The sequence below is a fragment of the Gadus chalcogrammus genome, chromosome 16 (genome assembly GCF_026213295.1).
Source record: "Gadus chalcogrammus isolate NIFS_2021 chromosome 16, NIFS_Gcha_1.0, whole genome shotgun sequence".
Lineage (NCBI taxonomy): Eukaryota > Metazoa > Chordata > Actinopteri > Gadiformes > Gadidae > Gadus > Gadus chalcogrammus.
The window spans coordinates 25607865-25631944 of NC_079427.1; the positions used below are offsets into that span (position 1 = coordinate 25607865).

General features: G+C 44.1%; 1 protein-coding gene across 6 annotated transcripts in view; it reads left to right on the plus strand.

The window, feature by feature from the left end:
• Nucleotides 1-24080, plus strand: part of LOC130405973 (coiled-coil domain-containing protein 106-like) — a 53249-nt gene that overhangs the window by 23513 nt on the left and 5656 nt on the right. For 2 of the 6 annotated variants that reach the window (XM_056611321.1, XM_056611322.1), the window contains exons 4-12: nucleotides 12211-12303; nucleotides 12593-12742; nucleotides 13028-13170; nucleotides 13594-13730; nucleotides 13817-13910; nucleotides 14033-14362; nucleotides 14534-14720; nucleotides 14833-14960; nucleotides 16019-16352. The exons of 3 other annotated variants lie outside the window; for them this stretch is intronic. In XM_056611321.1, the coding sequence (XP_056467296.1) occupies nucleotides 12211-12303; nucleotides 12593-12742; nucleotides 13028-13170; nucleotides 13594-13730; nucleotides 13817-13910; nucleotides 14033-14362; nucleotides 14534-14720; nucleotides 14833-14960; nucleotides 16019-16348 (1592 nt within the window). In that variant the 3' untranslated portion in view covers nucleotides 16349-16352. Of the gene's footprint in view, nucleotides 1-12210; nucleotides 12304-12592; nucleotides 12743-13027; nucleotides 13171-13593; nucleotides 13731-13816; nucleotides 13911-13995; nucleotides 14363-14533; nucleotides 14721-14832; nucleotides 14961-16018; nucleotides 16353-24080 lie in introns of those variants that run through there. One more of the 6 variants, XM_056611326.1, reaches the window with a different exon arrangement.

Consider the following 24080-nt stretch of genomic DNA (forward strand, 5'->3'; position numbering starts at 1 on the left):
TGTGGTATGTGCTAAACGTTCCGTAAAATGAAAGAGTTTAATATATTATATCAAGGGTTTTTGTATTGTATTAAATGGAGTTCCTACCTTTTAAATATTTTTGAATAGGAAGATCTAAGATGGCGGATGGTGTGTCTCGTGGCGCAGTAGCTCCTGGTTTCAATCACCGGCCTCGATTAAAGCCTACAATTTACAAAACTGATGATGGCCAAGTAATTGTGGAGGATGAATTCTTAAACTTCCTAGCGTTTCAAATTAAAAAGATGACCCAGGATGAACTAGTTCTTGTTGCCTCAAACACATTTCACTCAGAATGGATCGAGACTTCCAAAAAGGCGTTGTTTGAACTCTGTCCGGAGACGAAGCAAAGGTGTGTGGCATTCAAAGGCAACCAGAAGGATGCAAACAATATTAAAAGTTGCTTAAAAGTGCTGAATGAGTGCGGAGAAGACATCCCCCGTTTTGTCTCTCACTACCTGGACGAGCTGCCACCTGTGACGTTTAGCAACCTGGATGTGTCTAACCTGCTGAGCAGAATGGAGCGTCTGCACAGCGAGGTTTGCGCACTAAGGCACACAGTGGAAGTTCAGGCAGAAATCAGCGAGGAACTGCGTACTATGGCTGTAACAATGGACAACAGAGTTGCTGCCGTGGAGGGCCGATTGAAGCCGGGTGGTAGCGAAGGACTGATTGTATCGGATGGCCCTGCAATCGGCGGTGGAAGTTCTCCGCACGATGGCCCGGTGAATGGCGCAGCGCATGTTGCGAGCGCACCCGGCACCTCCGTTGCAGGTGAACCCACCTGTGTTGAACCTGTTGCTGCAGCAATAATCGTGACTACCTGTGTGAGTCCTGGAAAAACAGCACCAAACTCGCCAAGATGGAGTCAAGTCGTGAAACAGGGCCGAGGTTGGAGGAATAATCCCGAGGGCCAGTCTGTCTTATTAAAACAGCGTGCTGGAAAAACTGAACGGAGGATGCCCAAGCCTATTGTTGGCACTGCTGCGCAAAAGGATATAAAAGTGGTGCGTACGAAAGTGTTTTCGCCACCAAATTCTCCCCAGACCTAGATGCTGAGACACTGAGTATATATCTTACTGAACAATTTGGCCGCAACGTTAATTGTCAGCGTATTGTCACTTCAGGCAATAGATATAGCTTGTTTAAAGTGTGTGCTGAGTGCGATGAAGTTGCGGAGATGTACAACCCAGAACTTTGGCCTGAAGGCTCGCTTATGAGGTGATATTATGAACCTCATAAAGTGGGAGTGATAGGTGCTGGCGCAGCTAGGTCGGTTTCTGGTGCAATTGTACAGAATGGGTCTACGGATGCAATGCTCAGCTAAACTGTAAGCAAACTTTATGCAAGTTGGATCATATAACTGTCGCGGGCTGCGCCTGGGTAACAGCGAAGGTGATAGGAGCCGACGTATAGTAGTGGACAATTTGCTGCAACATTGTGACATTTTATGTTTGCAAGAAACTTTTCTACCAAAGCAGGATTTGGGAAAGTTGAACTGTTTTCACAACACAATGACAATTTCCACGGGGCTGGCGAGTCCACAACGGAGCTATCCTTGGGAATAGTGAGAGGGAGGATAGCAGGGGGCGTGGCTATCCTCTGGCACAAAAAGCTGGACTCTGTCATTAATGTCATCAGGCTTGAAGTTGACTGGTGTATTGCAGTGCGCATACAAATAAATAACAAGGAGTTCAGTATTCTAAATGTATACACACCATATGAGTCGCAACAAAATGAAGATGAATATCTGAATAGGCTTGCTTTTATAAATTATTTTATTTCTGATAATCATTCCACAAGCGTCCTTGTAGTGGGTGATATGAATGCTGACCTTACAGACAAACGTTCCTTGTTTGCTAAGCATATGCTACAGTTCTGTGACGATAACAATTTAATTGTATCCAGCCAAATGTTTTTACCTGCTGATAGCTATTCTTATATAAGCGAGGCTTGGCACACAACATCATGGCTTGACCATTGCATTAGCACTGCTGATGCCCATAAAATTATAAGATCTATTAAGATTGTGTATGAGGCGTCCATGTCTGATCATATTCCTTTTGTTATGTCACTAGATTGTGAGAGTCTCCCTGAGATGTCTCAGGAGGGTAAACAGGCCTGTAAGGCCAAACTGGATTGGGCCAAGCTCACAAATGAGGATAACCCTAACCCTAACTCTTAACAGGAGCAATACATTGTTGCCTAGCACAGTAGAGGGAGTCTCTGGAGCTGATAAAATCGCTGATTTGTGGAAGCAGAATTACTCTGCTTTATTTAATTGTGTAAAAAGTGACCCTTATACAGTTGGCAATATTTACAATAGGGATGCAGTAGGAATCACAACACATTAGGTTTTTGAAGCTATCACAAAATTATCTGTGAATAAAGCAAGTGGCTCAGATCAGATCACTGCAGAGCACCTTGGGTTTGCTAGCCCGAAAGTGGCCGCTCTACTGGCCATATGTTTCACTGGCTTTATGACGCATGGGCTGTTGCCCGACTCTATGTTGGCCGTAACTCTTGTGCCTGTCATTAAGAACAAAGCAGGCAAGATTGGGAGCATGGACAATTATAGGCCAATTTGCACTGGCAAGTGTGATTTCCAAAGTTCTGTAGAGTATTATTTTAGATCGATTGGGTAATTATATTAATACCAGAGACAGTTTGGTTTCCAACCGAAGCATGGCACTGAGTTGTGTATTTATAGTTTGAAAGAAATAGTCGAAATGTATAGAGGGCAACATTCCTCTGTTTTAATTGGTGTTATTGATGCCTCTTAGGCCTTTGATAGAGTCAATCACCAGAAGCTGTTCACAAAATTAAATCAAAGGGGTGTACCTGCTAGCATTATAAGAATACTTGCATACTGGTATGCTAGCCAGAGTATGCAAGTCAGATGGGGTAGCAGTGTCTCTGGTCCTTTCAGTGTTGCTAATGGAGTTCGTCAAGGGGGGCCCTCTTCAAGCTGTACATGAACGATTTATCAGACCAATTGAACGATTGTAGAACGGGCTGTATGATTGGTAACACAGTGATTAACCATTTAATGTATGCAGATGATTTGGCCATTCTCTCTCCAAATAGTGCTGGATTTCAGCAGTTGTTAAATGTGTGTACAGAATATGGTGTCAAACATGATGTGCAATACAATACAAATAAGAGCAGTGTGATAATATGTAGGGCGAAGGGAGATAAGGACCTCCACTTTCCACAATTCTATCTTTCTGGGGAAGAGCTTTGTGTTTGTTATAAAGTTAAGTACCGCGGGCACTTTATAACAGATCAAATGTCTGACGATGACCGGATGACGACATTTTAAGACAGTGTCGTACATTATATGCCCAAGCCAATATGTTGGCAAGAAGATTTCATATGTGTTCTGATCATGTTAAAATATGTCTCTTTAGAGCATATTGCACTCCCTGTATGCTGCCCCCTTATGGGGTAAGTTAAAAAAATCGATTATGCACAGACTACAGGTTGCTTACAACGATTGTTTTAGGATCTTACTTAAAAGACCTAGGTGGAGTAGTGCAAGTGAGCTATTTGTGAATGCAGGAGTTAACACCTTACAAGCTTTATTGAGGAAGCTTATGTACAGATTTATCTGTCGCCTGAATAACTCAAAGAATTAAGTCATAATGCTGCTGTCGAACCCAAGTTATAGCGCAGTACGCTACCAGTCATACCTTTGGAGGCATTGGTATAAGTGCCTTTTATAATGGGTCGTTATGTTTTTATTCCTATTTATGTGTGTGTTGTCTATTTCTTGTATTGTATGTTTTTAAATGGACCTTGAGTCTAATAATAAAAGGATGATGATGATGATATATATGTTTTCATATGTTTATACTGATTTTTTCATATGTTTATACTGATTGTTTGATTTCATGTTGTCATACCGTGGAGTTACATATCTCTGAAGTCAAAAGTTTATTTCATGTGTCATTTCAATGTTATAAGTTATAAGCATAAAGTCAAAGTCAGGATTTGAATAAATGTCCTGGTGCAGAATAAATCCTGCGAGCAAGACTAATGGAAGCTTTGTTTCGTGTCTCTTGTTTGTTAAACAATAGACCACAGGATTTGTGCCAATATACCCTCTTGGCTACCCCTAGGTCAAGGGGGCAACATCAGCGAACCATTGCATTGTGGCTCCGTTGTCGTTAAGAGTTCTAGTTGTGCTGTCCCATGATCTCTCTTAGTGACCGTGTGAAGTTGATTAGCTATCAACGCTAGGTTAGTTAGCAGTCATCACAGCTAACCGTCGCCACTAAGCCTACGTTTTCTTGAGCACTGCTATCCCTATTTGCTAGTTTTATGCTTCCCATTGTGGAAATTTGAAATTAAATTCCCTTTGCTTAGTTATTTTGGCGACAATGGACACTTTGTGTAATTCTGCAGTATGAAAGATGGTTGACTGTATTGCTGATGAGGTTGTTCAAAATGGAGGTAACTAGCCGCCATGTGCTCCGAGGCTAGATTCTGTCTGCTCAGCGCAAATGCATTTCAAAGCCTGGAGAAGGTTGTTCTATTTCATATAGGCTTCGCCTTTTAAGGCTATCGCTATTGGGTTATCCCAAGGCGTGAGCCGTAGCACTGAAAAATGTGTAATCCCCGCCCACCAATTTCGTGGGCTTCAATCACGTCCGCGAGCCTCAATCACGTCCGCAGTTCACAGATATAGGGGGGCGCCGGCGGACGGTCTGCTCCCATTTTCTTCAGGACGATCCTGTAGCATACTGAAGTAAATAAATAGATATTATGGACTCAACGACGAACGGCATCTGCAAGACATGTAACACGGGTTACATCTTGCCGTATGACGGCCATGGGGTGTGCGAGGGCTGCCTTGGGCATGAACATGCCGTCTTGGCGCTCTCGCCGCTCTGCCTGTGTCGGCATTGTGCTGCGCTGCCGGTGGACGACAGACAGCGCCGTCACTGCCGCCGTCATTGCTGAATGGGCCGACAACTTTACTGTCCCGCTCGACAATGCCCTCTCTCTCCTTGTGAGCTCGGAGTCGGACGACTCCGACCGCGACGAAGAGGGGGCGACTCCCCTGGCTCCCCCTCTCCGAATGGAGAGGCCCGGGGCAGCAGCATTGCCCGTCTCTGCCGCCACCTCACTTCCAGTGGTTGGAGCTTTGGTGGCAGAGCTACCGGGCATTATCGCCAGGGCAGCCGCAAACCTTGGCCTTGCGGTGCCCATGCCTCATGCCCCCCAATGCCCGGACCAGCTCCGTGGCATCTGGGGGCTCGGGGCCGCGACACACCCCGCCCGTCTCGACCCAATCCGGCCGATGTTTCCCGCCATCAGCCCGTACTTCAGTGGGGCTGCGGCGGAGCCCGGGAGGCTCGGGGCCCCGGTGAAAACATTTAACCAGGTCACAAAGACGGAGGATCTGACAGACCAGGGTTACAGGGCGGTACCGCCACTGGATCCCGCTCTGTGTGCTGTCTTTGGAGTGAAGCCATGGCTCAGCGACCGCTGCCCCACTCCCAAAGACCAGTTGACGGTCAAGCTTACAGACAGAGCGCATCAGTGTATGATGCAGCAAGAGGCTGTTATGAATAACATTGCCCTGCTGGCACATAACATCTCCGCCATGGCGGCTGACCCTCATCGTCTGGCCGAACAGGCAGTCGACGTGGCGAAAACCGGCGGTGTCATCCTCTGCCTCTGCTCCACCGGCGCGGTGGCAGCAGCCCGGCCGGCGGCATGGCAGCACCTCATACAGAGGAACCTGTGGCTGCAGCAGACTCCGGGCATCCCTGAGCCGATGAGGCGACAATTACTCGAGTGCCCCATCAGCCCGGACGTGCTGTTCGGGCCCCGTCTGTCATCTATGGTGGATGACATGCAGGCCGCTTCCGAGGAGGCAGGAAATTCCGGAGAAACATCTCCCGCCCTCCGCCTCCACCCGGGCAGCAGCGCTCCGCTCAAAGCCCCCGTCGCCGCCATGGGCCCCCGACAGCCACTGTCGCGGCACCGCAGGCAGCTCCTCCTCCTGGCCCCCAGGCTTAGCAGCCCCACCTGCCTCCATCGCAGGCTGCGGCGAGCGGCCAGCGAAGGCCCTGGGCAGCGGGCTCATTGGGCTATGTCCCGCCCCATAAGCGCCGGTGAAGGCAATTACGGGTCGAGGGAGAAGCGTGTGACAGCGAGAAACACCTCTTTACTAAAGACGGTTGTTTTCCCGGAGCCTACCGGCCCGGCCATAACTGTTTCACACGCATCTCCCACCACATATAGGCAGGCCGTCAATAAACCTTGTATTATTGATCGAGCCAGCCCTACATTACTTTCCCCTCACCACATCATGCCTGGCATGACATGTGGCGTGACGGCCGATGAAACGAGCTCTCTGTCTACGAATGACACGCAGCTCGTTCACAGTGTCCGCAGTCTGCTGCCCAGTCACAGTGTTATTCCTCCTCGCGTCCCAACGCTCAGGAGAGAGGAAGCTACACTCTTGTCACAAGCTGAGCAGGCAGGGCATGCCTCTGCTAATGACACACACACCCAGCCCTTTCGGGCAGAGCTCCCCATGGGCTGCGAGGAGGACTCCTCCCCTCGCAGCGGCGGCAGGGGCTCAAGTGTGGCTCGGTTCCATGACAGCCACATCAAAACAAGAGGCTGCACAGCCGCTTTCAGAGCATTACTAAGAATGGCTGAACACATGCACCCTGGCCAAATGGATGGACAGGCTGATCAGCAAGGGTCACACCCTGCAGTTCACCTCCGTTCCGCCACGATTCAACAGGATTGTGGAAACAACTCTGTCATCCAAGGATCAACAGCCGTCACTTTTGGCGGAGCTCCAGCAGCTTCTAGCGAAAAAAGTGATTTCCACGATCCCGAAGGGAGAGGAAATGCAGGGATTCTATTCCCGTTATTTCCTGGTACCCAAGAAAACAGGAGGGTTGAGACAGATTCTCGATCTAGCCCTATTCAACAAATGCATCGCGGAGAAGCCGTTTCACATGTTAACAATCAGACGAGTGTTACAGTGTGTAAAACCGGGCGACTGGTTCACCTTAATAGATTTGAAGGACGCCTACTTCCACTTCACAGGGATCCCCAAACACAGGAAATTCCTGCGTTTCTCATTCCAAGGGTCACACTACCAGTACAACCGTCTCCCGTTCGGCTATTCTCTAGCCCCACAAACGTTATCCAAGTGCGTGGAGACGGCTCTCCGGCCGCTTCACGTAACAGGAATGAGAGTACTGTTATACTTGGACTATCTGCTTTTGATGGCTCGCTCCAAGGAGGAAGCAGCTTTTCAAACAAAAAAGCTGGTTATTCACCTGTCGAATTTAGGCTTTGCCATAAATTGGAAGAAAAGCTCCCCCCTCCCCTCACAGAGTGTGACAGCAGAGGATGGAGACGCTGTGGTCTCTCCTCCGCCGCTGTTCCCCGGGCAGCGTCGTGACAGCCCTCTCCGTCATGAGGCTGCTGGGCACAATGTCAGCCGCTCACACGGTGGTGCAGCTGGGGCTGCTTCACATGAGGCGGCTGCAGAGATGGTTTTCTCGCCTGCGCATCGACCCGGTGCGCCAACGGCAGCGCAAAGTGACCATGCCCCTATCAGTGGGCCCCGAACTCTCGCGAGAGGAGTGCCGTTGGGCAGAGCATCGTCACACATCTCAGTGTTCACGGAAGCTTCTCTGTCAGGCTGGGGAGGAACATGCGAGTTTCACGTAGTGGGCGGTGTTTGGCCGCCCCCCGTGACCATGCATATAAACGCATTGGAGCTCCTCACTGTGTTGAAAGTGGTCCAACACTTTGCCCCAATGTTGACGAATCAACACGTAATGATTCGCACGGACAACAAGGCGACAGCAGCATACATAAATCGCCAAGGGGGCGTGCGCTCGGCACAGCTGCTGAGCATAGCGAGACAGCTGTTATGCTGGGCGCACACGCACTTGCTCTCCATCAGAGCAGCGTACATCCCCGGTGTCCTGAACAGAGGGGCCGACATAATGTCGAGGGGGTGTCCCCAACCAGGAGACTGGACTCTGCACCACGATCTGATCAATCAGATATGGAGCAAGTTTGGGAAGGCGGAGGTCGACCTATTCGCCACGCGGGAGAACACAGTGCGAGCTGTGGTTCTCTCAGTGCGAAGGACAATCCCCCACTCGGGGTGGAGCGTTCACTCACAGACCGTGGCCGAACACACTCCTGTACGCTTTCCCTCCCGTCCCCCTGATTCCCCAAGTCTTGGACCGAGTCCAAGAGGAGCGGTTGTATATGATTCTCATAGCACCGCAATGCACCGTGGGTTCCCTGCCTCCAGCGTCTGCTCTCGGGGCCGCCGAAGGAACTCCCTTGGCGGCGGGACGCTCTCTCACAGGCAGGGGGAGCAATCATAGATTAACCAGAGATCGGCCAGCGCTTGTGGGCCTGGCCGCTGAACGCGAGTGCCTAGAGGGTCTCGGCCTCCCCCAGGAGGTCGTACGGACCATCCAGGGTGCCAGAGCTGACTCCACCAAAGCGTGTTACTCGGTTAAATGGGAGGCTTTCCAGAAATGGTGCACGGAGAGGGGTTGTGATCCCATCTCCTGCCCTTTGCTGCGTGTGCTCTCTTTCAGACACTGATGGAAAGAGGGCTGGCCTTTAGCACGGTTAAGACGTACGCGGCTGCTGTTTCATCATGCCACGAAGGCTTCGGGGATAAAACTGTTTTTAGTCACCTTTTAATGAAGCGCTTCCTAAAAGGTGTGAGGAGAGAGAGACCCAAGACGCGCTCTCTCATTCCACAATGGGATTTGACCCTCCTGACCGGGTGCCCCTCAAGTTTGTGTCAGCCAAGACAGCTTTGCTGCTGGCCCTGACGTCAGCGTATGCCGCGTTTCCACTGCAGGGTGCGGAACGGATCGGATCGCAAAGGTGCGGTAGGGAGGGGGCAGTATAGCCCAGCTCAGTTCCGAGGTCGCGTTTCCACTGCCGACAGTACCCTTGGTGGTAGGCCGGATGTCGATCGCCGCGGCAGCTACGTAAACATCGTAAACAACGTCTTCCTCCCCAAGAATGCAGACGAACATCTCCACCTCCTTGTTCGCCCAAGCAAGCTTTTTACGCGACATGTTAATTGTAAAGAATAATACCTCGAGGCTACTGTTTGTTTGTTTTTATCCCCGCGTCACCCGGAAGTGACGATTCTGTCGACCAATCAACGGAGGGGGGGTGTAGCTAGAATTTCACGGGACCCTTTCAGGCGTCTGGTCTCGTTTTGGGTACCGCAACGGAGGAGTCCCGAGAATGGGGCAGGAACGGGTACGGCAAAGTCCGGGTCACGCCCACTTTTGGCGGTGGAAACGCGACCCGACCCGCACCTTTGCGATCCGATCCGTTCCGCACCCTGCAGTGGAAATGCGCCATAAGAGAGTGAGCGACCTGCACTCTCTGTAGCCCCTTCTTGTCTTAGAATACAATGGGACGGCAGTTCCACCATATTACGCCCCGAACCCGGCTTTTACACCTAAGAGTATTACTAGCTCGTTCAGATCGAGAGTAATAACACTCAATGGTTTCTCTCCCTCCTCATCAATTTGAGGTGGAGGCAACAGCCCATCTCTTGTGCCCCGTACGCGTGCTTGCCTGTTATGTGAAGCGCACGGAGGCTCTGAGCAAATCTCAATAGTTATTTGTGCATTACAGAGAACATTCCCAGGGCCTCCCCCTGACGAAACAACGGCTGTCGCATTGGCTGTGTGATGCTATCACACAGGCTTATGTGTCAGCGGGGGCAGAGCCGCCTGAGACTATCAGAGCTCACTCGACCAGAGGAATATCGTCCTCTGTCGCTCTGCAAAGAGGGATGCCTATGGAGAATATCTGCACAGCAGCCTCCTGGGCTTCCCCATGCTCTTTTATTAGGTTTTACCTAAGAGACGTGTCGCGCCTCTCTATGACACACTCATGCTTTGTCAGAGTGAGTGTGATTGTGTGACTATTCCCCTCGCGTATTAAACAATGTGAGGTGGAGTCAAATATTCGTGCTGTGAGCTCTTCTGTCTTATCAGACACATTAGAGCTGCTCGTTTATGACGTGCCGTTAGACGCATGACGTATGTTATGCTACGTCTGACGCATGATACTAGCTCGTATGTAGCTGTGTTTCTGGTACTGATCGGGACCAATGAGGCATATACTATATCGTGCTTCGCCCTTTAACCCAATAGCGTTAGCCTTAAAAGGCGAAGGCTATATGACAGAATGATAGTTACGTATTGTAACTCTAGATTCTATGAGTATAGGCGCAGCCTTTTAAGTGTCGGCCTCATTGTCCTTTAAATAACTGAAGAAAAGCTGTTTATTGGGGGCAGAACGTCCACCGGCGCCCGCCTATATCTGCGGACGTGATTGAGGCCCGCGGACGTGATTGAGGACCAGGCTGTTGGTGGGCGGGGATTACACATTTTTCAGTGCTACGGCTCACGCCTAGGGATAACCCAATAGCGATAGTATAGGCACAGCCTTAAAAGGCTGTTCCTATACTCATAGAATCTAGAGTTACAATACGGAACTATCGTCTTGTCTTGTGTCTTGTTTTTTGGCGGTTGGCAAACAAGTTAAAGATGCATTACCGCCATCTACTGGAGTGTGATACCAGTAGATAATAATAATTAAAATACTTTAGAACCTATATTTTCAAAAACAAATTAGTTACCCTAAGAAAATGAAATAGAATTTGACACTTATTGGAATTCTTTTGTAAAATGTCTCATATCAAAACTTACTTTTTCTTTTCTGAATTTTCCCCTCATCTGCCTTCTGTCTTCCTATCTCTCACACTGCATTATAACATGTTCTACGGTCTCTTCTTGCCCACATTCACATCTGCCTGTTTCATGTTTTCCTGTACTGTTCAGACTTGTGTGCCCAAATCTCAGTCTTGATAGAACCGACTCCTCTCTTCTGCTCTTACCTCCACATCTAATTTCTCCCACTTTCCTTTGCACCCTGTAGAACCATCTTCCTTTCCGCTCTTCTTCCCACTGCTTTTGCCATCTCCTATTCAGCATTTGCTCAATAATCCCTATAAATTTCAGTTTTACCTATATGTATGCTTTTTTTTGTAACATCTTTTGCAAGCTTATCTGCCATTTCATTTCCTCTTATCCCAATGTGTGCTGGAACCCATAAAAAAACAACTATAAGCCCCATCATTTGAATACGGTATAATGTTTGTTGAACCTCAATCAAAATATCTGGTCTGCTTTCGGAACGGTTGTACTGTAGGCTCTTTAATGCTGAACTGAAATCTGAGCAAATAACTGACCTTAATGGCCTGATGTCCTCCACCCACTGCACTGCCAACAGTATTGCCAGCAGTTCACCTGTATAAACTGATACCTCATTATTAACCCTCTTCCCTATTTTCACTCGAAATTCCGGTACAGTAAAAGCTACCCCTACTTTATTACCCGAGTCCTTCGACGCATCTGTATAAATTTGAACATAGCTATAGAATTTGTCTATGTACTCCTGTATTACTTGTTTATTTATTTATTTTTTTTCCAATAATGATACATCAACTGTAGCATCTGGCAAAATCCAAGGTGGAATTATAGGCATCGGTACTGTAGGAACTACGTATAATTGATCTATTCTAAATTGTACTGCTCTCTGGTTTGCTGTCTATCCAAACCTTTTTGTTTCCCTTCTCTCCTTTTCCCAACACGGTTTTAAAGTGCTTTGTGCTGGATGATCCTGACTATGGCCCCGTAGGTTAAGCCAGTAGTTCAAGGACAACTGTACTCTTCTCGACTCTAGAGGCATCTCCCCCATTTCTACCTGTAGTGCTGTAGTAAACACCTCATTACATTAATTATTTTTTTGCACCTGTCCACAACCTTCTTAATATGTACAGCCCATGTATTCCTCTCATCAAACCTAAAAATGTATATTGTTTTACTCTCTCCAACCCCTGGTTGTATATTTTTAACTTAACCTCACTCCCAATTTTCTTCCTAGTAAAAAGCATTATCTTTGTCTTTTCCACAGAAAATTTGAAACCCCATTTATATGACCACTCTTCTACCCTTGTTATAGCCCTCTGCAATCTCTGCACTCTAGAGAAGGTTATGCATGGAATTATGTTTATCTAGTGCTTTACTGGAACTCAAGTTTGGTAGTATTTCTTACGTTTGTTTTGTCTGTAATCCCTCCTCCCAGGCAAACGGATCATGTTGGTCAAAGTCAAGTTCAGAGGCATCCAGAAATTCATCAGCATTTCTGAAGCCAAGCTCATTGAACTGCTTGAGTGTGGTAAGTCTAACTTTAATTGAAATGATTTTGTCTGGTCTGTAAATCAACTTAATGAACTGATATTCAGTATTCCTTAATGCATTATGTGTTGCAGTTTATTTTGCCCAAAAATCATATTTGAAGTTTGTCTGTTTATTAACATTACTATTCAAATATATACAGCTTTTAACATCTTTTCAAAAGGCATAGAAACAAACTAACTCATAACTAATGCTGTTGCCTTAAGTCAATGACCTAAATGGTTCATGCTTTGGAGAAAATGTGCTCATTATGTTTGTGTTCCCCATAGCATTCCAGAAGTTTGGCATCTCCCTCAGCCAATTGCCTAATGCGAAGCTCTTTGATGACTCCAAAACTGAGGTTGACCATGAGGTGTTTGAAGAAGTGATTGGTGCAAATACTGGTGTTTATGAGCTATCCATTGATGGTGTCTCTGAAGGTGTGTATTGTCTAATCACTGTCATGTTGTTGTGTTTTTTTCAGGCTGATAGAGATGCTATTGAATTATTTTTCCATGTTGAGAATTGGCAGTGGGGACACAGGATTATACTCTGCATTAATAATGTTAATCATCTAAATAGGACATGGGTAGAACAGATGACGCAACCTGTATGTCCTAGGGTTCTCTTTCTCTTTGGGTTGTTTTTAGGAGACCTTGGAGGTGCTCTTCTACCTGTTTGGATGAAAATGGTTCTCAAACTTTACGTAAAATATTGCTGTGCAGGTTTTGTTTCTGAGGCACCAGCTGTTGGCCATTCGACACCAGCTCTAAGTCAAGAGGACTCTAAAACTGACTCTACTGTCATTCTAAGCGATGAAAGTCCCCAGGGGAAACGGTCCAGACCAAATAGGTCCGATGCCCATGCTGTAAGTATCTTTTTTGTGGCACATTGGCTCCAAATTATTCAACCGTGTCCTGGCCCATTGAGCCATTTGTCTCAGAACACCAATATAACTAGAGAAAGTTCCCAAATGAAAGATAATTCATGGCCTGTTGCCATGGAAATCCACAACTTGCTCCCTGCAAAGTTTTATTTGCCCAACACAGTAATCTGATGGCAACCGGCAGACACTCTTAATTAATTCGCAAAAGCCTCCTGGATCCATTCAGTTCAAGTTTACTGTCATGTGCTCACAAGTAAGCATTAATCAGCAAGTCCTCCATCCTGCTGTCTTGAGTTTTGCTGAAAAGACGTTGAAGCTAAACAAATTCATGTGTATGTGGTAGTAATGTGCAATGACTGCTGCAGGCTAAAATAAGAGCTCTCCATCTTATTATTGTATTCCTAGTTGGTTGACGAAATACTTTGCAAGAAACCTGGTGGTGATAATGTCATTAGGGAGTATGACAGAACAAAAATGTTGTCAGACAGCACACGGCGGAAAATGGTGAACATTCTAGTAGCTGAAATGATGGAGAAGCATGGGTGAGTGTCATGAGTATTGAACACAGAATCTCTTTTTAGGCTATGCTAAGTATGTGATTAATAAGACAGAATGTTTGTTTCCTCAGAAAAATGCCACCACGCCATATAAGAGAAATGTATGCACAGGGAATTATCGAGCTCTTTCCATACCTGAGGGATCCTCAAACCAAACATGGCTACGTAAGTTGTTAGACATTTGTGCACCCCCAACACACAAACTCGTCAATACATGATACTCACTTGTTGACCCTTCACCTTTTTGCAGCTATGAACAGCCTTTTAAACTTTTGTTTCACCGATAGGAACATTACTATGATTCCCAGAGCGGTCAGGGTTACCTCAGTTGGCGAATAAAGACAGTCCAGAGAAACAACTCGCACAGGAAATCACCAATCTCTATCAAGACGTTTGATGGAGGTCCAACAGCACAAAGACAAGTTGCAGGCACCTCTCAACACTCTGATGAAGACTGCGTCAATGCAATCTCCCTGATGAAGCATAGTGTTGATGAAGAAACAGTCAAGCAGAAAATGAGGAGTACCTTTCGGTATCGAAGGAATATGGTTGAAGATCCTGAAAGATGTGGCGATGTCCTGGCAGAATACCCACGTTTTAAAGATGTGAAAGGCCTAGTAAGTAATGATTTTCAGGTGGATGCCTGCATCTATGGGTTGAGTTGGTTAATGTCAAGAGACATTTCACAGTGGCCAAACTTTAAATTAAGGTTTGCCCACATATTTTGAGAATCGAGTTAGCATTGATAGATTTATGGTCTCAAAAACAACTCTCTTTTTCCATCCAAGATTGAACAGGACTTTGTGGAGCTGTTTGGAGAGGCCACAAGCAACACATTTAAGGAGAGATGGCCCACCGCCTTCAAAGACAAAATCATCGCCCAAAGTAAGGGACTACACCGCACAGCTGAGCTCCAAGAACTCATTGATGTTGCTGAATCATCTGACCATGTCAATAGTGATCGTGAAGATATGGGTAAGGATTTATACATTTATTGTTCAATCTTTAAACTGTAACAGTTAATTCTTTGGTTTGACCAGTCTGCCTATTGGTCATATTATTTTGTGTGTGTCTGTGTGTGTTTTAGGATGGGACAGTGACATGTCTGGAATCCTCCTCCTCCTGTATCTATTTCCACCTTCAGCACAGGGTCGCAAGCGACCTGGCAAGATGGCGGCTGCTCAAGCGGAGAAGCTTCTAGTGGTGTTTCAGAAGGTTAGCCCAACAGTGAATAAATGTTACATCCCGCTGTAAAACTATTGCATTAGACATTTTATCCAATGCAATTTTGTTATGCAGTAAGGCCTTCAATATCGGTGGAATTGGAAGCTTGATATACTATTTTACATGGTCTGGTCCCAGATGCAGGGTATTTAGGATATTTTATATGCAACATCATGTATTTACACTACCGTTCAAAAGTTTGGGGTCACCTGCTCATTTCAGCATTAAACTCTATTATAGCCATTGTCATGAAATAATGATCTTGAATGCTGTAAGATCATTATGAGCGCACGGAAATCCGTCAAGATGAGCTCAACAAGTATGGGAAAATTTTTAGTGTTTAATGAAAACTATTTCCAAAATGTGTGCAAAATGCTGTGTGAACACAACAAAAGTTGGCTGTTTTAAATAGCCTAAAATAAACCATAATGCTTTGTTTACCCTTTTACTGTTAAGCACTCTCGACTAACTATGAATTATGGTGTATGAAGTATGAATCCTAAGCTTTGTGTTAGAAATGTTTAATTTTTTTTTCATTTGAAGCAGCCAACTTCTGTAATGATGACCCAAATTGCACACTTGGTATTCAATTTCTAAAGTCACCTTAAATTAGACATTCAAAGCCAACAACTCTCAAAGCCATCCCATAAGGATTCAGCTGATTTCATTCACTCATAATAATCTTCCAGAGCATTCCAGTTGATTATTTCATAAAGCTGGTTATAATGGAGTTCAATGCTGAAATAAGCAGGGGACCCCAAACTTTTGAACAGTAGTGTACATTGTACAGATTATGTAGGATGAGAGTTATGTAAATGCATTGCATATTACAGACTGTAAGACTTTACTAAATTAATTAGATATACTGAAACATGTAAAATAGTGTTATATTGGATTTTTATATTATTATATTTATTTCACAGATTGTGAGGCTCAATGATGAGCAATGCTATGCTTTTCAGGCTAGCTTGCTCATCAATCAATTAAAATAACCAGATTGACTCGAAATTGAACAAATGTTTTTTGTTCTGTTTGTGTGTCATCGACAGACAGGAACCAGCATACAACAGCACCTTGATTCCATCGAAGAGAGAAGACAGCCCTATCTTCTTGCCACCGGTACCAAGAAAAGTCGCATCCATGGCTACTACATCATACTGGACAAGCAAGCCATAGCGTGTCAGGCTGTGGGTGCTGTTGGAGCATTTGATGAACTTTTCAAAGCTCACTTTGTATTTGGCACATCCTATAACAATGCGCTGTACAAAATGTACACTTTCATTCAGACCACAATTTTTGAAATAGACATAGGGAAGGTTAGAGAGAGTCCTCGGGTTGCTGAAATCAGAGCAAGATTGCTCCACTTAATTAGCTGTTGAGCTCTGCTAATCTATGAGCCAGGTGGTCTCTGACGATATGTTGTGTATTCTATGTAGTGAATGTTTTGGTGGGGTGAATCTTCTTGTTAGACACTTGAAGCGTGTTCATTTGGGTTTATTGCCTGGGAAAATTCTCTCCCTTAAATGTGGCCAGACTGGTTGTTCTCTTGAGTTTGGGTCGTTTTCAGGGTTTAGAAAACATTTAAATCGCGTTCACAGTGGACAAAGTTCAGTTCAAAGTATCACTGAGGGACAGACCTCTGAGGCCAGAAATGTGTCAATGTCTTGTGATGATGATAGTGATTAGTGTTTTAGCGATGTGGCTACCACCTCAGTCAAAACTGCTGATCTTTCAGTGACCAATAAAAACACCAAGGATGCTTGTGGAGCTATTGTAGCTCAACTGCTGTCAGCAGGAGTAGGCCAAAATACAGTTGATGTGGTAGTGTCGTCATTGGAAGAACTTGTAGAACAGATTCAAAGATGGTGAAAGAAACAGTGTTAAATGCTTATCCCCAGAAAATGAAATGCATACTGGAATTACAAAAGCATTTAGTGAAATTGAAAATCCATTTACCTCCCTTTATACAGTCTCTAAACAGAAGTCCTATTTCAAAGAGACATGTGAAATTGTTACTCCTCTAGAGAAAGTACTTGGAGTCAGGTTTGATAATAGGAGGAAGAAAAAAACTGGTACTTACGACCAAGTGCTCGTCACAGACAAATTCTCCTATTCTGCAAACATTACTGTCCATTTTCAAAAATCCAAAGACGAGCAGTATGCTCTAATCTGGCAGGCGTTCCCCAGGTGGCTTCTATGTCGATTTGGAGGATGGGTTATACATAAAGGCACATCCACTTTTTTCAAGTGAGTCATGCATTAAAAATACAGTTCTATGATGACTTTCAACCATGTAATCCCTTGGGATCCAAGAGAGGTTCTCATAAAATAGGAGGCATATACTTTACATTGAGAAATTTCCAGTCTAAATGTAATTAATGTTTGGACAACATATATCTAAGCATTCTCTTCCACACCCAAGATATTAAAACATATGGGTTCAATGCAATATTAGAGCCACTTGTGTCAGAGCTTAAAGTACTCGAGACTGAGGGAATTGAAGTTCAATGCTTTAATGGCCGTTTACGGGGTAGTATATTCCAAGTAATGGGGGATAATCTTGGATTGCATTGCTTGTTTGGATATGTTGAATCATTTTCAGCCCGTTACTGCTGTCGATTTTGCCTGACTGAGAAGGAAAATTTTCATACTGTCTTTTTCGAGGATGACCCCAGTGTGACTTTACGATCAAAAGATATGCACCTGCAACATTGTGAAGCTATACAGGCAAACCCAACACTAACTCATGTGTATGGTGTTAAGCGTTATTGTTTACTTGATGAGCTTAAGTTCTTCAGTGTATCAGAGAATTTTTCTGTTGACATAATGCACGATATATTGGAAGGAGTTGCCCAATACGAGATGAAACTAATATTTGAATATTTGAAGTCTGACTTCATTTCACACAGAGAACTACAAGCTTGGATAGTCTCATTCAATTATGGCTACACAGAGAGTAGGAACAAGCCACCTGGAGTCAGACTAGAAGAAGGAAATGATTTAGGGCTTAATGCTATCCAGACATGGTGTTTTGTCAGAAATATGCCCCTTATATTTGGGGATGTTTTGCAGAGAGTTGACAAGTGCTGGCAGCTTCTTTTACTACTTGTGCAAATAGTCAACATTGCGTTTTCACCTATTTTAGCAGAAGGTTTGACCATTTGTTTAAAACATTTCATAGCTGAACATCACAGGCTATTCAAACATTTATTTCCCTCTAAAAGGCTTTTGCCCAAACATCCTTTTCTAATTCATTATCCACTTTGTTTAAGACTTCTGGGGCCTGTTCTTCACATGTGGTCAATGCGTTATGAGTCTAAGAATTATTACTTCAAAAGACAACTGAAAAGTTTTAAAAATGTAACTAAGACTCAAGCAATCAAACATCAAAGTGACTCGGCCTACAAGTTTGGCTTGGCGTCTACCACTATTAAAAAGGGTCCTGGGAAAATGGTTGCTCTGTGTGATGTGAATGAGGGTGACAATATTGCATTGTATTTGAATGTTTCTGTGGAAATTTCTGTTTTGAATGTTAAATGGGCAAAAGTCCATGGCACTGAATATCGCCCCAAGTTGATTATTTGCAGTTGTGTTGACATTGATCTTCCTAAGTTTTGTCAAATCAGAGACATTATTTTACAAGATGAAGTAGTACTTTTGATCTGTGTAGTTCTACATACATGTTGTTTTGATGAACATTTTCATTCATTTAAAGTCAGTTTCAAAGAGGTTGAGGAATGGAAGATTGTCAGTGTAAATTAACTTGTGTACCGTAAACCGTTTGACTTGCTGATGAAATATGGCACACAGGATGAATTCAAATATATTGTGCCGAATTGTGTCTTCATTTAGAAGTCATGTTAACCTCTCCAATAAAATCGGAACTGAAGCTGAAATATTGAAAATGTGTTTTATTATAATTTGACGCTTAAAAAGAGTAAAAATAACAATGGTGGAACAATTTTCCTTTAACTTAAAGTATAAACATGATTAGTGTTAAGTTGTAATTACACTTGTCAGTGAAAAGTGTGTCTCAATAAGTGTTATTCTTTTACACCTATTGTTGTTAAATATACACTGGAGAATTAACACTGGTGTTAGAGTAAACTTGACACTATCGGGAATGGGACCATATGTTATCCCAAACAGTGTTAAAATCAACTCTATAGGAATAAATTTAACTATTGAATTTACTGTGAGGGGTTTAGATAAAGTTAACGGTGGTGTGAGCTAGGCTACGAGCCTATTCCCACCTCACCACACACACACACACACACACCCCTTTTGGGGTCTGTGGCTCATGGACTACATAGCCTACTAGGCCTTTGTGTTTATGTCAAGGGAAGACGATTGTTAACATGCCAAAGTAAACCCAGACAATGTGGGGGATGTTACATAAGAACAGAGAAGATCACATTAAGAGCTTAATTCACCTTTTGACTACAGCCCTGCTAGTGGTCTCACCTTAGGCAGTAGATGTGCTTTATGGAAGATATCCGAGTTACAGAGAACACTGGCATCGTGTGCGCTACCGGGCATCTTGCAGCTGATATTCCAGAAGCTGGAAACAAGATTTTTTTTATTAGGGTTCTGAGCAGCAAAGCTGCTTGGTCCCCTATTGTTTCTGTATCGTGAAATGCCGTCGTGCCCCCCCCCCCCCCCCCCCCCCCCGTAACCATAAACCCAAATTTGTGGTACTGCACCCAAAGGTGGCGCTATTGTAAAAAATCATGAATTAGGCTTATTTCTCCTCACCAGATTGACCTGGACCCAAAATTCGTTCATAATATTAATCTCTAGAATCAGATGCATAACCCCGGGTCATATTAAAGCCAAACATGATAAAAATAATCAAAATTCACCAAAATCACCACATAAAATCTTTAGACCAACCCTCACAAAAATCATCAAACAGAATTTGTTTAATTTATTTCCATTTGAGGAATAAAGTTGGAGCAGTTAGCCTATTTTTCTTATGTGCCCATTTTGTTATTGTATAAAAAAATATACTGACCAAACAATTATTAGGTGGATACCAATAGTCCCCACTAGCCTGGCACCGCCCACCTACCTACTTCCGCTCAATTTTCATTTCACTTCAGTACTAGGTCTGGGTCTGCTTCATATACATGGGTTCCTTGGAAGCCAGATTTTTGGCGGTCCAATCAGCGAATAGAGGGAGTGGCTGAGAACGATGATGTCGAGGTTGCGCGCCAGTTTCAGTTGTAGTCAGAGGAAGACCAGGAAGACAATGGAGAAGGATACGAGAGAAGCTCTTCGGTCTGTTGTGGGATCGCTGCCGAATATCGATCAATTAAAGCCGGAGCAAGAACAAGCTTTGCTGAGTTTTGTTGGTGGCCCTGATGTTGTGGCGCTTCTCCCCACCGGGTTTGGGAAAAGTTTGATTTTCCAGCTGGCTCCGTTAGTGGTGAAGGAGCCAGTCCCGTCGCATGACATACGTCACGACCAAACGCTATGCGATTGGTTATGGCGGTTCCAGAGTGGCACTGGGCAGATCCAATCATTTTAAAACTTCAACAGACACCCGCCTCCAAGTGAGTGAATGTTTGTCAATTGGGCAGTTCCAGACCTTCTGTACAAATTAAATGAAGAACGATGGTCTGGTAGGACCAGGCTAAGTCCCCACTACCCATAAACCCAAATTGTGGTACTGCACCCAAAGGTGGCGCTATTTCAAAATAATAATATGAACTAGCCTTATTTCTCCTTACCAGATTGACCTGGACTCAAAATTATTTCGTCATATTAACCTCTGAAATCAGATGCATCTTTTTCACCCTGGTCTTCTGCTCTAAAAACTTTTACTTTATCCACAATTTTATAGAAAGCCAAACATCCACAGTCTCAAACCATTTTTGCCTATGTGACCATTTTGTTATTGTACTACCATATGGCTATCATTAGGTGGATACCATTAACAGTGCAAATTTTCAGATCTGTACTCTTTTAAGAAAGCCCTCTTGTGAAATGTGTGCTTGGAGTTGCCTTGATCTTGTGTGCTTATCAATAGACATTTTCACAATGGGAATGAGGCTTCATGCATTTCAGGAATGTCAGTGGCTCACTGGTGATCCTTAGGTTGAGTGTTTTAGAGCATTTAGAGCCCGTTTAGAGCATTATGAACAAGCTGAACATGACATTCTGTCATTGCAACTCATTTAAGAAACACAACATTGAACAGCACCTGAAATTCATCAGGCAATCAACATTCCGGCTCATTCGTTTCCAAGAATCTGAGTGCCAAGACACAGTATGACATTAAGGGGAACTTCTTTGTTAACCATTTTTCCTTCATAATGAACTCATGTTCATAATGAATGTCATATTAATATTTCTTCCGTTAGTATTCTTGACAACAAATGTTTAATTTCCCCAGAATTTCAAAGATTTTTCAGGTATTTGCTTTTAAGATAGCGCTTAATTCATTTGAGAAATGTTTGCTTGGAGTTTTCTGGATGTTGTGTGCTTATCAATAGACATTTTCACCATGTGAATAAGGCTACATTTCAGGTTTGTCAGTGGCTCAATGGGGAAATGCCTTGTGCTGTGATCCTTAGTTTGAGAGTTTGAATCCCGATTAGACAATTATGAACAAGCTGAACATGGTATTTGGCCATTGCTCTGCAGCCCAGTCACCTGAAAGCAGAGGTACAGTATGGCATTAAGGGGGACATCAACATCTTTCCTTCATAATTATATGTCATTTATATATCTTCCATTAGTGTGTTCTTGACTTTTCATTTTGCTCGGACCCCGTTAAACACCGCTTGTGGTTCTTTTTTATATTTTTAATTATACAAAACAATTAGTTCCCGACCAAGTAATTTGATTTGACAAGAGGCATTCCATGAGTGCTGATATAGAGTATAACAGTACTTGGACTTTTAACTATACATGTATCACTCCGCTTTACAGATGTCCTAATAACTGTTGTTATTTACAGTCTTTATTTAGCTTAGATTGCAACAAACTTCTATTTGGAAGAGCCAAATAAATCATTAAATAAACAAACAAATCAGAATCAGTTGTTGCTTATTACTGTTGTAGAGCTGTTTTAATGAAAGCAATATCAAACGCGAGAGGGAGTGCTGTTATATGTACTGAATATCAGCGCGGTTGTGATTCGGTCATGGTTATGAGGCCGTAGTTCGAGTGCCCAAGATAATCACAGCCGTTAAATAACTTGCATAGCACTTTGAATCAGCCTTTATATTATAGACAGAAAATATAGTGAGAAAAGCGCAAAAGAATGCTTTCCAAAATTGGTGGTCGACAGCTGCCTGGAGCACATAGGACGGCCAGCCTTTGCGATTGACAAAGTTTTTGTACCCATCTGAAAGGGGCAACATAGGGATGTGTGTGCCATCAATGATGCCCGTCACATTCGGCAAGTGGTAGCTGGCCTTGAATCTGGATGCGAGCGGACCTCCTCCTCCGTTGGTACCCTTATGAGGTCTTTTATAGGTCCTTGCGCCATATCTTTGCAGAACATATAAACAAACTTTTTAACGGTGCTTTTATGCACCCCAACTGATTCGCGATCGGTCTATATTTGGCGCTGCTGCCCAACTTGTACAGAACCATGGCAACCCTTATTGCCAACAGAATTGCTTTTCGTACAGTTATCTCCTCTGGCAATATATTTTTGCAGACTCATCCTAAAATGTTGAACTGACCTGCCCAAATCATCCTGAGTTTTCCCAAGAATCTTTTTTTCATTTTGAGTTGTTACTTACTGATAAAATAATAAAAACACAATACATTATGTTGATAAAATAATATAGTTATTTCCAGACAAGATTTGTTTAGCTTCAAGATGACAACCAACACCCTCAGGGCCCTATCTTGCATCCGGCGCAATTGACTTAATCACTGGCGCATGAGTCGTTGCTAGTTTGCAACTGGCACAGAGCGTTCTTTTTCCCTCCTGCGCCACGCGTCGGTAAATTAGGGAATGATCTTGCTCCCCAAGCGGCGGTTTGGCAAAAGGAGGAGGCGTGTTCTGGCGCAAACGTTCCCTGGTGCTATCTTGCAGTTTCAGAAACCACTTGCGCTACAAACCAGGAAATACCTGGTTTGAAGTCGGTGGCGCGTTATTCAGATGCTATTTTAAGGGCGCATGCATAATGTTGCTTGTGCACCTTGCGCATTCACTTTGCTTCTCTCACCTACCTAGCCACACATTCTTGGTAAATTATTTCTGGATTAACAGCTGATACAGCGGTAATAAGTTGTACTTTTAAATCAATGCATCTGCAAACACCGTACAGCAAACACATATTTTATTGACACAGACATCGTGTACATGCCCATAACTTTTAGGATTGATGAGTATTTGATCGTGAGAAAACATTGTGTGTGTATGTGTAAAAGAATGGATGAATGCGGGCGTGCGTGTGTGCTTCCATCTGTTTAAACACACGCATGTTAAACACGTAATGCATAATACAGTCGATGGCAATGTATATTAACGGGGGGACACATATTAGGATCACAAGTCGATAACGATAATGCATACAATACTGATAAGAAACTATGTTTATAATGTATTGCGTATATCATTAAATAGAACCACAGTTACCGCATATCATATGTGTGTTAAGTTTTGATTGCCGAAATTTATTTGAGGACTCAGCAATTCTGAAGTTGTGGAAGAAAACCTTTTGAAATTCATGTGCATCTGTCTCATCGGAGACTGCAGACAAAATATCAACTTGTCAGATTCAAATGTGCTCATGGCTCTTAAAGGGGATGGGAGCTGGCACTCTCATTGGTTTATTGCACATTACGCCCAAACCACACCTACGGGTAATTAGGCTACTTCAGACCAACCCTTTTTAGATTTGCGCCGGGCGCAAGAGTCATTTTTTCGCCGGTAAAAAAGCGACATCGCCATAGAACCGCCCACAAAGCTACTTGCGCTTGGCGCTTCTTACTTGCGTTTCAGACTGTTAAAATAGGTCCCTCAGTCACAGAACGTGACCTTCTGCTAGTACTACCATTCAGTGACTGCATTTAGTGAGTTGTATTCGTCAAGAGGAGGGTCATGCATTGAGATTTGCATGAGGCTGTTCAGAGTGTCATTGGCTA